Here is a 14215-nt window from a genome sequence, read left to right on the forward strand (position 1 = left end):
ACTGATTTAACTAAAGGCGGTTTGTAAATTGATTAAAAATCAGTGCAGTCCTCATGTGGACACTCTCTGAAATTAGTTTGACTGGATGTTGATTTAGTTGAATTAAATCAACAATAAAGCAGACTTTAAACTATCAGCCAAAGACACATTTTAAGTAAAGTGAGATGTTTATTTAACTGAAACTTCATTGAGTAGGCTAAAGCCCAAGTTACTGTGTATTCACTTACTTTCCTCTGAGTCCCCAAAAAGAAAATACTGTATTCACTGAGGACCTAATCCAAAGCCTATTGAATTCAATAGGATTATTACAGTTGACTCAATAGACTTTGGATCAGGCCCTTAGTTTAATAAAGCCCTCAGTACAGTGTAGAATCAAACTATCATTATTTTTTCTTTGTATTACCATGGTCCCTAGGAGCCCCAGTCATAGACCGGGATCCCACTGTGCTAGGCTCTGTGCAGAACAAAAGGAAAGTCCCTGCTCCAAAGATCTTACAATAGTGCATAGATCTTTGCATAGAAAGAATCACAAAGTGAAAATTGATTTAAAAGAAAAATTACACTGTCAGTTATCGCTACAAAAGTGTCACTAATGAGGCCCCACAATTTACGTTACAGAGTACTGGGGAAGTGAGTTGAAAATCTTGTATATTAAAGTCCCTTTGTGGATCACAGGAATGTCACTATGTCCATTTTTTTCAGTCCCAAAGGTCTGCATAGTCTCCAGCAGGAACGTCTTTAAAACAAATAACTTTTAGAGATATGTCAAAATGAGGCAGATGCCAAAATGAGAGACAGATCTTCATAATAGGATTGTCCCTCTTCTCTCTTGCATACAATGTTGCAATGACATCAGCTTGCCAGTGTTCACTAAGAAACTGTATGTCCCTGGATCAAACTTTCTGGCCAGTGAGGTTCACAAACAGCAGTGCAGATAGTCTTACAGCAGAGGGGCCAGAGTAACCAGGAAGGATGGTGGTGTTCATGGTGCTGAATCCTCTCACATTTAGTCATGGAAATGGTTGTTGCTGCAGATTCAGTCTTCAAGTCCTCACACATTTTGGTGCCACCCCAATCCTTCTAGGCCAGTGTTTCTCAAACTGGGGTCGCTGCTTGTGTAGGGAAAGCCCTTGGCATGCCAGGCCAGTTTGTTTACCTGCCTCGTCCACAGGTCCGGCTGATTGTGGCTCCCACTGGCCGCGGTTCACTACGCAGGCCAATGGGGGCTGCTGGAAGCAGCAGCCAGTAAGTCCCTCGGCCCGCACTGCTTCCAGCAGCTCCCATTGGCCTGGAGCAGCGGTGAACCGCGGCCAGTGGGAGCCGCGATTGGCCAGACCTGCGGACGGGGCAGGTAAACAAACTGGCCCAGCCCACCAGGGGCTTTCCCGACACAAGCAGTGACCCCAATTTGAGAAACACTGTTGTAGGTGCTGAATGATCCTATGGATCATGTTTCTTTCATTTTGAAGTCATGAGCTTAAGGTTAAGCGTGTGCTTAAGTGCTTTGCTAATTCAAGGCCTCACAGCAACTTATCGGTAAAGTATTTTTATGAATATATTAGTTTCTGATGGTCTCACAGTTTACTTTAACTCTTATGAGGTCATTGACCATAGTTCACTGATAATTTCATTGGTTTATAAAAAGTTAATAATGTCATCTCAAATATCATTGTTGGCATCTCTCTTCATTAGGCAGTAGGTAAAGACAGTGTTTTAAGTTTAATTAAATATGAAGAATCTAGTTTTGATAACGTTTAGATATTTTATTCAAGCTTTTTTAAATTAATTTTAATATATATTTCAGGCATTAGTTTTCTTTTATATGTACCATCATTCATCCCGTATATCCAATGCAGCAGCTGTTGCCTGCATAGAACTCCTGCTTAATACTCTTCTTTTCATTTCCTGGGAATTCTGCATGTAAAAATGACCACACAGTAGGATTTTGATTACTATGAGGCGTGAAACAAAAATGAACACATCACAATTATGGTCTTTTAAAAGTTTATTTTGAAGGACACTATTATATTTTTATAATATATAATCATCAGTGCTAGTACAATATGTACCCTTGAAAGTTAAAGCCCAAGTAGATGGGAAAGAAGTGGTTTCAATCAACAATTCCAAATATAGCGGTATGCTTATCACTCAAAGTCAGAATTCTTGCTGCACTGAGTGGGAGTTAATAGACGATTGCCAGGAGTACATATAATTAACACCCAGGCAGAGAAATCATCAAACCACTTATGACAGGACTTTTTTTTTTTAAGAGCAATGAGTATCTTTTTCTTTCTGATGGAGGAAAATATAGCGTCTTCAGCACAACTGAAACTAGCCCCATATTAAACACTATGGTTACATTTGTTCATTTTGTGCTAACATGTTTTATGCCGGAGATCCATGCACCGTGATGTCCAGGAACAAGAAGGTGGTTTTTGGTTATCTGAGCCAAATTGTTAGTTCCTGTGTGTGCCAAAGTTTCATTCACATGTACTATGTGGGCCTGATTCTGACCTCATTTCGACAGTGCAACTCAAGAATAACTTTGGTGCCAGAGGAAAATAAGGGATATTAGACTCAAGCCCTTTTGTCAGTTTAAGATTTGGTAAAGTTTTTTTTTTTTGTGGTTATTCCATGAATTAACAGCAAATATTTACTGTGTTGTACTGAGAAGTCACAGAGCACCTGCTCCAATTTCTCTAACGAAAGGCTTGGGCTCCATTTAGCCACAGAAAATGTCCACGTTGTTCAAACATCAGTGCAACAGCCTAATCTGGCATACAAGCTAGCAATTTCACACCCACAACTGTCAAGATCCTCTTCGGCAGATGCCCATGTCCAGACTAAATAATTAACAGCATGCAAACTTCAATGTTAGCTTGTTATAGCTATCGCCTTTTGTCTGTTTCCTCTAGTTATTCCAGGCTTGCCAGAAGAGAGGGAGGTAGTAATGGATGTGGTTTAATTAGGCCACAACTGTATTCACATAAAATATTTGGGTGTACTTGGCAATACATTCAGGTCATCATTGCTTAATCGTTTCCACGTAATCCTCATCCTGGTCCCAGTCATCCCATAGCTGGGACCTTGCCACCCTTTGCTTGTAGGAGATAAAAGGGAGCTATGAAACCAGGGGGGTGGCTCCCCGCTCCTCCAGACACGGGAATCCTAACCCCACTTTCTCAGCTCTCTTTAGGAATGCCTTTTTCCAATGCTTTTCCAATCCATGGTGTTTGACAATCATATCCCTTCTACAACGAGACTCTGCACTGGACATCTGCTAAGAGTCTTCTATGCTAAGTTGTGACGTTATAACTAAGGCTACAATTTAGTCATGGGTGTTTTTAATACAAGTCATGGGCAATAAACAAAAAGTCATGACCTGTGACCTGTCCATGACTTGTACCCCTGACTAAATCTTAGCTATGGGGCCACTGGTTTTGGGGGCGGAGGGACGACCTAGGTCCAGCAGCACCAGCTGCTGGGGGTCATCCCACGCCCACCCCTGCTCTAGCCACTGCCAGGACCGCAGCCAGGGAGCAGTGGCCAGTGTGGTTGGCTCTGGGGAAGCTTCAGTAGTGGCCAGTGTGGCTGGCTGCAGAACCACTCCAGCAGCAGCAGGTGTGTCTGTCCCCGAGGCCAGCTGGGGCCAGCCAACTGAGCACTGCAGAAGTCATGGAGGTCAAGGGAAGTCATGGAATCCATGACTTCCTCAACCTCCAGGACAGCCACGGAGCCCTAATTATAACCTAACCCTCCTGCCCTTCCCCACTGGTTTCCAGACCTGTTGTGGGGAAGATGAAAAAACCCACCCAGCCTTGGCTAATCTTTCCTTGCCACCCCCCCAAGGGGAAAAAAAGGGTGACGAGCATAATGCCCCCAGCAGGTGATGAGAACTGCACCCACCTTTCCATGACATTTGCAAAAATACTGGGTATCCTCAAGTTCTACTTCTGGTCTGGAAAAGGAAAAAAAAATGTTTTGTTTTTGTTTCTGCTTACAGCAATGTAAGTCAAAGAGGAAGCAACCACTCCTCGACCACATGGCCTGAAGAGATTTAATCCAGGACATGTAGTTTAGCATGAAAGATCCAATTTACTGCCTGGATGAATCAATACTATGCATATTATGTGAAATATTGAGCACTCAAATATAGCTACACAAAAGCAAACTCTCCCTTATAAAAGACAAATTCCATTATGTGCAATTAATATGTACATAAAATATTTGGGGTGAATTACACAGCAAATCACTTCTTATGTAGAACATAACACAGTAATGGTCAATCTATTAAGATGAATATACTGCAACAAATATTTTGGGGATATATGTTAGATCTGAGTCACATCCCTTAAATACGACTAACCTGCCCTTACACTGGGATTAGGCTGTCTTTACTAGTTTATGTATCTGAAGTATTTATAGTACTGAGTGCCAGATTAACCCGTTTTAAAAATGCACAATTGAATCATATAGGGATATTTCATCATTCCCTTCTATGGATGAAAAATAAAGCAAGCAGCTCCTGGAAGAAAAATGGGATAGAAAAAAAATCCCACTTCATGTAGAATTATACAGTACTCAAGCATGTTCCAGAAAGTCCATGGAGAATAAATATATGAGGGCCATGAGAGAAAGAAGGGATGTGTGGAAATCCTTTTAGCAAGCATCTCTCTAAAGATACTTAGGGGGCTAATGCCTATGTGTTCAAACTTGGGTGTACCCTAAATTGTGTGCCTAAAGCCATGTTTAGGCACCTACATAAGTAGTTTGTTTTTCAAAGTTACTAAACTCTGCCAACTCTATTTGGCATCAATGGGAATTGTTAGTGTTTGGCATCTCAGGCCACTTTTAATTAGCACCATAATCCATACGTATGTACTTAACTTTAGGCACCCACATTTGAAAATTTCTTCAAGAATTAATATACTGTTTTATTAGGACATGGGTAACTATGCAAATAAGATCTTATAAAAGCAGCATGGAAGGGGATATGATAATATTGATACAAAGTCTCTGATCATGCATGGATGTATACATAAGCCCAGTCTGCAGTCTCATGTGTAAGAAACATGTTGCTAGAGCAACAGCTTCACTAGACACACAGGACAGTCTTTCCTAGTATTTTGGAAAATAAGCATGCATTGCTCAGACAGGTAGGCCACATCCCTTTAAGTTCTGTTTGTGGTTTGTTAATGCACCTGGAGTCTCTAACGGCAGATGTATCCATTTAGCTCAGGGAAGAGACATTACATTCTGAAACATGGTTACTATAATTTTTTTCCCCTGGAGGTGTAAAAGTTAGAAAAACTTGTCTTACAAGAAGAGCAGTTCTTTTCCGTATGAGGTCCCAAGAGATTATGCAAGTTTTGAATACTCCAGATGCAATGCATACTGTCATCATGATGATGTTGTAATCTGTTTTCTTCAGTTGTTAAATGTTTTTAGATGATTGTAAACAATTTTATACACATTGTGACATTATTAATTATTATTATATTTATCATTTGGGAAGGGCCTCGCCCACTCAGATCTCAATTTACACAGAGTTTAGGGTGTTCAGATAAGGGTTTTTTTTTTAATTCTTTCCAATCTATTATTATTAATAGTTATTATTTGTTAATTCTGTATTTGTGTGTTGTATGTGTTTGGCGTTGTTGTCTGAGTAAGCCATCGTTCCTTCTTGAAATAGATTGACTATCAGAACTAATGTGTTGCTGAGGAACCATACTGATTCCCCAGAGAAAATTGTTTTCTTCCTTATTTCCTATTTAACAAGCAGTAATGTTACTCCCTATGGCCCTGATTCAGAAAAGTACTTAAACATGTGAATAGTCCCATTGAAGATAACAAAGCAAAGTATTTTGCAGGATCGGGGCCTGTTGCTCCTGAATTTTGAACAAGTTTTAAAAAAACTGTTGCTGTTGGTAGTTCTGAACTAGACTTTGGTTTCTTGGACACTGCTGTGGTTTAATTTGTGGTTTTAAATAAGAGGTTTAATTTGCCAGTTAACATTTGCTCTAACACCAGTGAACAAAACTACATCATCTTGTGTCCCCTCCTTATAAAAAGTAAAGGATTATATTCCAAGGAATATAATCATTGTCATCTCGATGCACAAAAAGATTAGACAAACAGATGGTTTCCTTTAGGTTATAATTAGGAATACTTTATGCGTGACAATAGACATGGTACTTGTATTTGTTATGAAAAAGTTTCTCAGATGATATCAGACCTTTAGGATATTACTGCTTTAATAATTACTTAGCAGTGTCCTGGAATTTTTTTTATAGAACTGGAAGGGACCTTGAAAGGTCATTGAATCCAGTCCCCTGCCTTCACAGCAGAACCAAGTACTGTCCCTGACAGATTTTTGCCCCAGATCACTAAATGGCCCCTCAAGGATTGAGCTCACAAACCTGGGTTTAGCAGGCCAATGCTCAAACCACTAAGCTATTCCCCCCCTGTGTCCTGGAATGATGAGTAGTTTTGTGATGTGGTAGTAATAAAAATACAAGCCCAGATTTTCAGCAGGTGCACATAAGCATAGTTTAATTGAAGTCAATGGTGTTAGGCTGATTCATGCCAGCTGAGTATCTGGCCCACTGTAGTTTAGTAAAAAATAAATGCTATAAAAATCACCAGAAGTAGTAGTGATAGAAGCAGGACCACACATCTGACACCAGATCTCTTCTCGTTCTTTTAAAAGATAGCTACATATGCAAAAGTGACTGACTTTTCTGAAGGTCGGAAAGAAATTTTCAGTGTAGTCTACTGCACAGTAAATAGTTAATATGGCTCAGTAATAAGGAACATAGGTCTTAACATTAGTTTTAAAAAGAAATAGACCTGCTTGTGGAGCAGTTTGAGTAAGGGTGGCAGAATTTTCCCACAGAGTTTATCTGCTTCAGGAAGTGAGAGTCAACAAATTAGGATTTTCTTCTCTTCGTTTCTGATAAATTACTAGATTCGCACATTCATCCACTTTCTGGACAGTACTGTAGACATTTTTTATTTAACACTTTCATCCTTTGAAGTAACAGTAAAGAATAAGGCTTAACTGAGATCTGTGCTTAGTGAATGCAACTTTATAGACTCCTTTATTCTTTATTATGATTCCTGGCACTTATCTGTGGCAGAGGTTTTTTAAAGTGCCTTAAATTGTATTTATCTGCTATCCAACACTTTAAAATACCACAGTATTTCTTATTTTTCTATAACTAAATTTGTATCCTGTATTTCTATCCAATGCATGCAATGTCAAAGCTTTAAGGCAATGGATGAGTTTTGGCAAGTACTAAAAGTTTTATAGCTGTAAATGCAACAATTTCTCTTAGAAACATTGTATCAGCACTTTCTAGATTAGGCAATTTCACTAAAGTCCTATTGTTCTGGAACATGGGGAAATCTTAATCTTTTAGGAATGTAATATGAAATGAATTTGTATTCACTCTTGGCATTTTTTTTAATATTATGTGAAACTAAAAAACTCCTGCAAATACTAAAAAAAAAATAATCTTTTGAAAGCCTGACATCGATCACAACTGAGAATTGTCTGGTGGGGTTTCAGTTAGAGATGTAACTAAATTAATGGAGCCAATAGCATCTAACTCATTTGACTTAACGCTACATTGTTAAAGTATACAAGAAACCCAGATGAAAGACCAGTGTTTTATCATAGTAGTCAAGGTTGGCTGCATGATCTCTGAATTTCTCCAGGACCCTTTAATGTGAAAATCTGGTGGCTGTTCTGCACATCTGACAAGTATCTGCCACAAGAAGAAATGGGAGATCCTGCTTTCACATAGTGAGAATAAGAGTGTTTTCCTCATGAGTATGCTTTGTCACTTTTTACCTTCCCAAGATCTTAAACCAGTCTCTTAATTACTTCCTCTCATTTGTTTTCTTTAATTACAAAAGGAGTCTTGTTTTTTTTCTTTTTTCTTTTCAGTGCTACAGGCCTGTCTGCAATTGATTGCCGATAGCAAAAGTAACATCCAACAAAAAGGTAACAGTGCCTTCCATGTATTCACATATTTTTCTGCTCAAGCTCCAGGCTAACTAACAAGCACTATTCTGATTAATATAATGCCACTTACAAAAAATAATGAAAATTTTGGATCTGGATAAGTCTCGCAAATCTCCTCCCCATTTAAATTGGAAAATCCCCCTCTCTAAACTCTATTTTTCAAGAGGTCAGCATTGTTGATTTTTGACCAAAGGAAACTAGAAGGAACTAACTAATTTTGATTTTTTTCTTACCAGAAATTATTCTCTTTCTCTCCCCTAGATGACTCAAGTATTGTTCCATGGCTTCTTAGCTTTAAAAGAGGAACAGCTCTGGAAGAGCAAGGAAATAAAATATTGGTCAAAGAAACAGGTTACTTTTTCATATATGGTCAGGTAAGAATATTTATTTCACTTTAATATTGGACTTACATTGTGAAGCTGTTAAGCAGCCTATGTCTGAAGTTTTCTTTTTTATTCTTCAGGTTTTATATACAGATACAACATTTGCTATGGGACATCTAATACAAAGGAAAAAGGCTCATGTATTTGGTGATGATCTCAGTTTGGTGACATTATTTCGTTGTATCCAAAACATGCCTCATTCTTATCCTAATAATTCTTGCTATACTGCTGGTAAATATCTGAGCTCTTACCCTTCTTATTTATAGTAAATCAGTACCAAATATAATTTGTGGTGATACATGATTACATATAGTGAAAATGTAATGGATTCAGAAATCACCTTGCCAATAAAAGTATGGCATACTTTGGTGTGTGCTCAATTAACATATATTTTTCTTATGACTGAAATTCCATAGAGTCGAATTTTCATACTTAGATGCCCAAATCTGTATTTACTGTAGATACTACAATAGCAATTTTAGGCATCTGTGTTCTGCTTTAGTCAATCTAATATGGATTTAAGCATCTTTAGGATGAAGCAGTCAGTATCAGCCTAACTCTGTGCTCCTAATAAAGATGATGGGAGTCTCAGCATTGACTTAAGTGCAAACAGAGTTAGGCCAATGCAGAGTGTGTTTGACAGTCCCATCAGAAATGGTGCATGCAAGTAAATCAAGATATGCACACCAATACAAAAATAATACTTTTATATTAGCAGAGTTCCAGCAGTCTGCAGTAAACACGTATGTGTTATACTAACCCCGTGCAAGATTTAAAGAACCACTGTTGCAGCCTGTCAGACTATATTTTACCAAACTTCTTTTAATTGCCTTTACTTCTCTAGACTTCTTTTCCCGTCGTTGTTGTTTAGCAAGCTCTATCGATATGTTTTCTTCCGTGTATTTACCTTGTATCCATGTGCCTGATATATTCTTTGATGCCAGAGTTCATTGTATATGCCTTATGGCATCACAACTCACCCCAATAAAAGCTGTTCTTAGACACGGACACTGGATTGTGCCATTGCTAAATGACGCATGTAGCAGGGAGCTAACTAGAAAGGAAAAATTCTTTGCATATAAATATTGTCATAATCACCAATTAGAGGACAAGAAATACAAGGCAAATTATTATGCTTATGGTAACTTTGCTGATGTGTGGCAGTTGTTCTTTAAGAACAGAATGTAATCATTAGGGAATGACATTCAAATGTAAGGTCAAAATCATATGTGAATTTAAATGTGAGCTTTGCCTGAGTAAAGATTGCAAGATTGGGCTCAATGATATTTTTTTGTATTGCAAATAACGTGTGTTTAGGTAATACAAAATACACTCTCTGAATGCAATCTATTAGAATACTATACCATATGTAAAATACCTATTTAAAGATATTCCAAATTCTTTTCCAGGTATTGCAAAATTAGAAGAAGGGGATGAACTTCAACTTACAATACCACGGAGAAGGGCCAAAATATCATTGGATGGAGATGGCACTTTTTTTGGTGCAGTTCGACTCCTGTGATACTCTACAGTTTTGCATCATTCTTATCTCTGTTCTCTTTTTTGTGTTTATGTAATTGAAAAAAATGGAGATACAGTTAAGCGGCCAATTCAGTCTTTTTTTTTTTTTTAAACCCCCTTTCTTTGGTTTGATGAGCCAGCCCAAAACAGGAAACCCAGCAGACATACTTCTGATGTGACTGTCATGTGAATTACCAGAAATATAGGTTATTTTAGGCAATAGAGGAATAAAAATACCAGTGGCTATACAGACATGTCTTACAGCTCTGAAACAACTTCTTGTCCATGAAGTTGGGCCTCAATACTGTAGAGATTGACCCAAAATATCTCAAATGTAATGAGGACCATTGTGATTAGTAAATCATTATCCAGGAGGTACTGAAGTAACATAAACAAGTCAACGTAAACACTGCTCAGATTCATATTAAATTTCACAAGTGTTTTATTGTTAAATAAGAAAGAATCACCAAAGAGTAGAACCCTCAGCATACATATTAACATACAGTATATGAGAAATTGCCAAATAATCTGCAGGCAAAGATTCAACTGACAAATGTACAATTGTCAGCCCAGTTTTTAGCATTGACTGTTAACTTTTGGAGGAAACTGAAATCAGATGAGGAAATAGGGGTTGGGGGGAAGACTGACTGGGGTGGTGGTAGGGGAAGGACATAGGATTGGGATAGGAAGCCCAGAAGGGTGAGACTAGGACTTCCTGAGGAAGGAGACCTGGGATAAGAAGCCTAAGTGGACACTAAGACTGATTAGGAGAAGAAAATGGGACTAGGTGAGGACAAGTGTGGGGAAAAGTTAGGACAGAGACAGCCTGGAGGGGAGCAAGGATAGTGGAAATGGAATTAAGCTTGAGGGAAAACGGGTAGAAATGTCTTTCCTCCAGACCCCCAAATACAACCCAAGATACCTGAATTTCACCATTCCTCTGCTGTCTATGAAACCCTTGTCACAGAATCTGGAATGGGTCACAGCTGAGAGTGCCAGTCTCAGGTCAAACTGTCAAAAAACAGGGAAGACAGATCCAAACTGGTGGTATATTCTATAATTAGATTTCACCAAACCAGCAACAAATGTGTACTCCTCGATCACTATACTAGCTTACCAGGGAAACACAGCCAGTTGCCTTAGACACTCCAGCCTATATTACCACCAAGACAAACAGCACTTAATGATGAAAGGTTATTAAAGCCAAAAATTGTCTCACTTCCGGTTACTCCCAGCCACTTACCCCAGGTCAAGGTATACTTCAGATCTCAAAGATAATGCTGAAGCCAATTTCTTTAGTAAACTAAACTAAAGAAATGAAAGATATTGAGAGGTTAAAGCAGGTAATATACATAACAGGTGAGTCAAAGTTTGTAAGTCCAAAATGATAGTAGTGATGTCTGCTAGCTTCCATAAGTCTCTCAGGGTTTCCCAAAGTGTCTTTGGTGACCTCTGTTTTGTATCTGCAGTGTCCCCTGACAGCATCCAAATAGATCATTCCCAGGGCTCACTTTTATAGCTGTTTCCCCTGAAATGCAGCCAAGCAAATGCTTGTACTCAAAGCATAGGCTCTCCCTCTGAAGAGTGCATTTTGAGTTTTTCACCTCAGGTCATCACATCAAGGACCACTTGTTTTGAAATTAACATTTTACTTCCTATGCATATGCAAGTAATCCAGTTATAGTGATATACATATGCAGTTGCCTGCCATTACATTCTAATAGGGATAGATAAGTAAAAACAATACAGATGACATTCATTAGCTTTCAAGAAGTTTACATATCAAGCAAATTCTCCTCTTACAGCTGACAAACCTCTGATCTAGGATTAATTAAGCATGGGGTATACATATAATGCAAATCAAATTACAGATGTGTAGACAATAGCACTAACATTTATTTGAACTATTCTGACAGATAGGTGAATTGGCTTGATCCCATTATAATGCCTCTTGGCATTCTCTTGATTCCTATCAGCACAAGTGAATGGGCCTATGTCTGGTAGCCCACTTAACATCTCTTTGGTAACCATGCATAGGTGCATTAGCACTCCTAGCACTTCTTTGAGCCGGCTAATGGTCAGCACCACAAGGCTCTAGCAAAGTGTGTGTATCATTGCCATCATAGAAGACGATGACAACCTACTGCTCTCTTTTACTGCATTAGCTCAAGTGGCAGATGACTGTGATGGATCTAAATGTTCTAAGTTTGCTGATGACCTGTTTGAGTGTCAATCTGATGCCACTCATTGTTCCTTTACACACTTGCTATATCATATTATGACTATATATCATGCTTAACATTTTCATGCTGTGGTGTCAAATACCTGGTCCATTTGGTATATTTCCATGGACTGCATGCTATGGTCAGATTCTACAGAATCTCAGCTTTCATTTAATAACAAAAAGTAAGTTTCCAAGCCTCATTCTAAACCTCCTAGATACGAACAGGCTGGGAACTGATAGTGATTGATTTCCTGTGCTTGACACCAGTCTGAACCAATCTCTGAAAGCTGTGAGCTCCTCCATCTCTAAGTTAGTCTAATTTGGAGGGAAGGTAACTCTAACTCTTAATGATAACTCTTCTAATGGCAGCACTGCCTCACTGATGAGGGCGTGAAGCCCACTGAGTGGAGAGGAATGAGGAATAGCTGCAGGGAAAGAAATGATAGGATAGTAACAGCAAAAGGAGGATGAATTAAAAAGAGGAAAGTGGTGGTCTAAAGAGTAGACTATTCTTCCACTGAGTGTTGGTGAATGTGTCAATAAAGTCGTGTATAAATACTAATTAAAAGTTGTATTACTACTGAAAGCCATACTCTACTCTTGATCTTCATACAAACCTGCCATTGGACTGAGGGTAGGGGACAGTCCTAAATGTATACCACAATTCCATTACTATAAATTACATTTGGCCCAGAGGGAAGAAAATCAAATGCATTAGGGTGAAATTCACCCCCAAACTTGCACAAAACTTGAGAAAATACATTTTGTGCAGAAAAATATGGAGGGGGCTGGAGTCTCTTTCTAGCACATCAAGTCCACAGCCCCTATTCTAGTTCCTGCTCTGAAAGAGAGGCTGCAACTCCATAAACAGGGCTTTATGGTCACTGGGTCTGTACAACTACAGACCCAGTTACTATAGTTTTATACCTCCTTGGCTGTCTCCCTGCTCCATTCAGGGCTATATCCAGAAAATTCAGCATTCTCATGTACTCAGTTTGTAGCTGCCCTCACCATGTGTTGTGGAACCATAGCTGCAGGGGTGTTAGGCAGCTGCTATGCTGCTGGTACATCTCACCCACAGGGAGTATGGCAGCAGGTGCTTTCTGGCATACAACTAGATTAGGTTTTATTAAATATTTTAATTCCATATCTGGGTGAGAAGTTAGCACATTAATAGAGAATGTAGCCCACGGGTGGTCAATTATTTTTTGTCAAGGGACAGACTCCAAAGAAACATTTTTCACACCACACTAATGCTAATAAAAAGATTTTGCAGTCATTGAGAATGTTATGACTGATACAGGTTATGGCTATGCTGCAATTAAAAACCTGGGGTACTCATGCAGCTCTGGCTAAGGGGCAGTTTGATTGCCATGTAGATGTTCCAGCTTGGGCTGCAGCCTGAACTCTGAGTCCCTCCCCCCTAGCAGGCTCCTTGAGCCCAGGCTCCAGCCTGAGCCTGAACATCTACATGGCAATTAAACAGCCCCTTAGCCTGAGCTCTAGGAGCCCAAGTCAGCTGGCACTGGCCAGCTGCAGTGTAGACATACTTGTAGAGAAGTTAGAAATGTGGGCAGGAAATAAACTGAGGTTTGACTTTGGAAACAGAATGTAAACTCATACATCTGGGAGAGGAAGAAGCTGCAAGGCAGGGTAAGCATTAATACCAATAGACCTACAGAGCCTATGAGAATTAGAAACAAGTTTGTGGTAAAATATGCAAATAACAAAAAAAACCAACCCATGATTTGGGGCTTTGTATTCAGAGTCTTCACATCTCTCACCTGGAAGATAGGTGAGAGCTGCTCTTTCTGGGTCTGATGAGACTGTACCTAGGATAGTGCATTCCTTTCTGTGCACATCAGTACCAGAAAAATATAGACAAACTGGCACAATTTCAGAGAAGAGCAGCAAATAAGATTTGTGAGCTGAAGGGACTGACTTATAAAGAGAATAAAAGAGCAAAGTATTTATAACTTGGGCAAGAAACAGCATGACAATCACCTGCGGGTACCAGAAAGATGTAAACCAGGCACATGTACAACACAGCGTTCAGAT

General features: G+C 39.1%; 1 protein-coding gene across 1 annotated transcript in view; it reads left to right on the plus strand.

The window, feature by feature from the left end:
- Positions 1-10183, plus strand: part of TNFSF13B (TNF superfamily member 13b) — a 23468-nt gene extending 13285 nt beyond the window's left edge. The window contains exons 5-8 of the mRNA XM_039526130.1: positions 7952-8008; positions 8291-8403; positions 8493-8643; positions 9822-10183. Of these exons, the coding sequence (XP_039382064.1) occupies positions 7952-8008; positions 8291-8403; positions 8493-8643; positions 9822-9934 (434 nt within the window). The 3' untranslated portion in view covers positions 9935-10183. The remainder of the gene's footprint in view (positions 1-7951; positions 8009-8290; positions 8404-8492; positions 8644-9821) is intronic.
- The last annotated feature ends 4032 nt before the right edge of the window (positions 10184-14215 follow it).

This window comes from Mauremys reevesii, linkage group 1, assembly GCF_016161935.1.
Source record: "Mauremys reevesii isolate NIE-2019 linkage group 1, ASM1616193v1, whole genome shotgun sequence".
In the NCBI taxonomy this organism is placed as follows: Eukaryota; Metazoa; Chordata; order Testudines; family Geoemydidae; genus Mauremys; species Mauremys reevesii.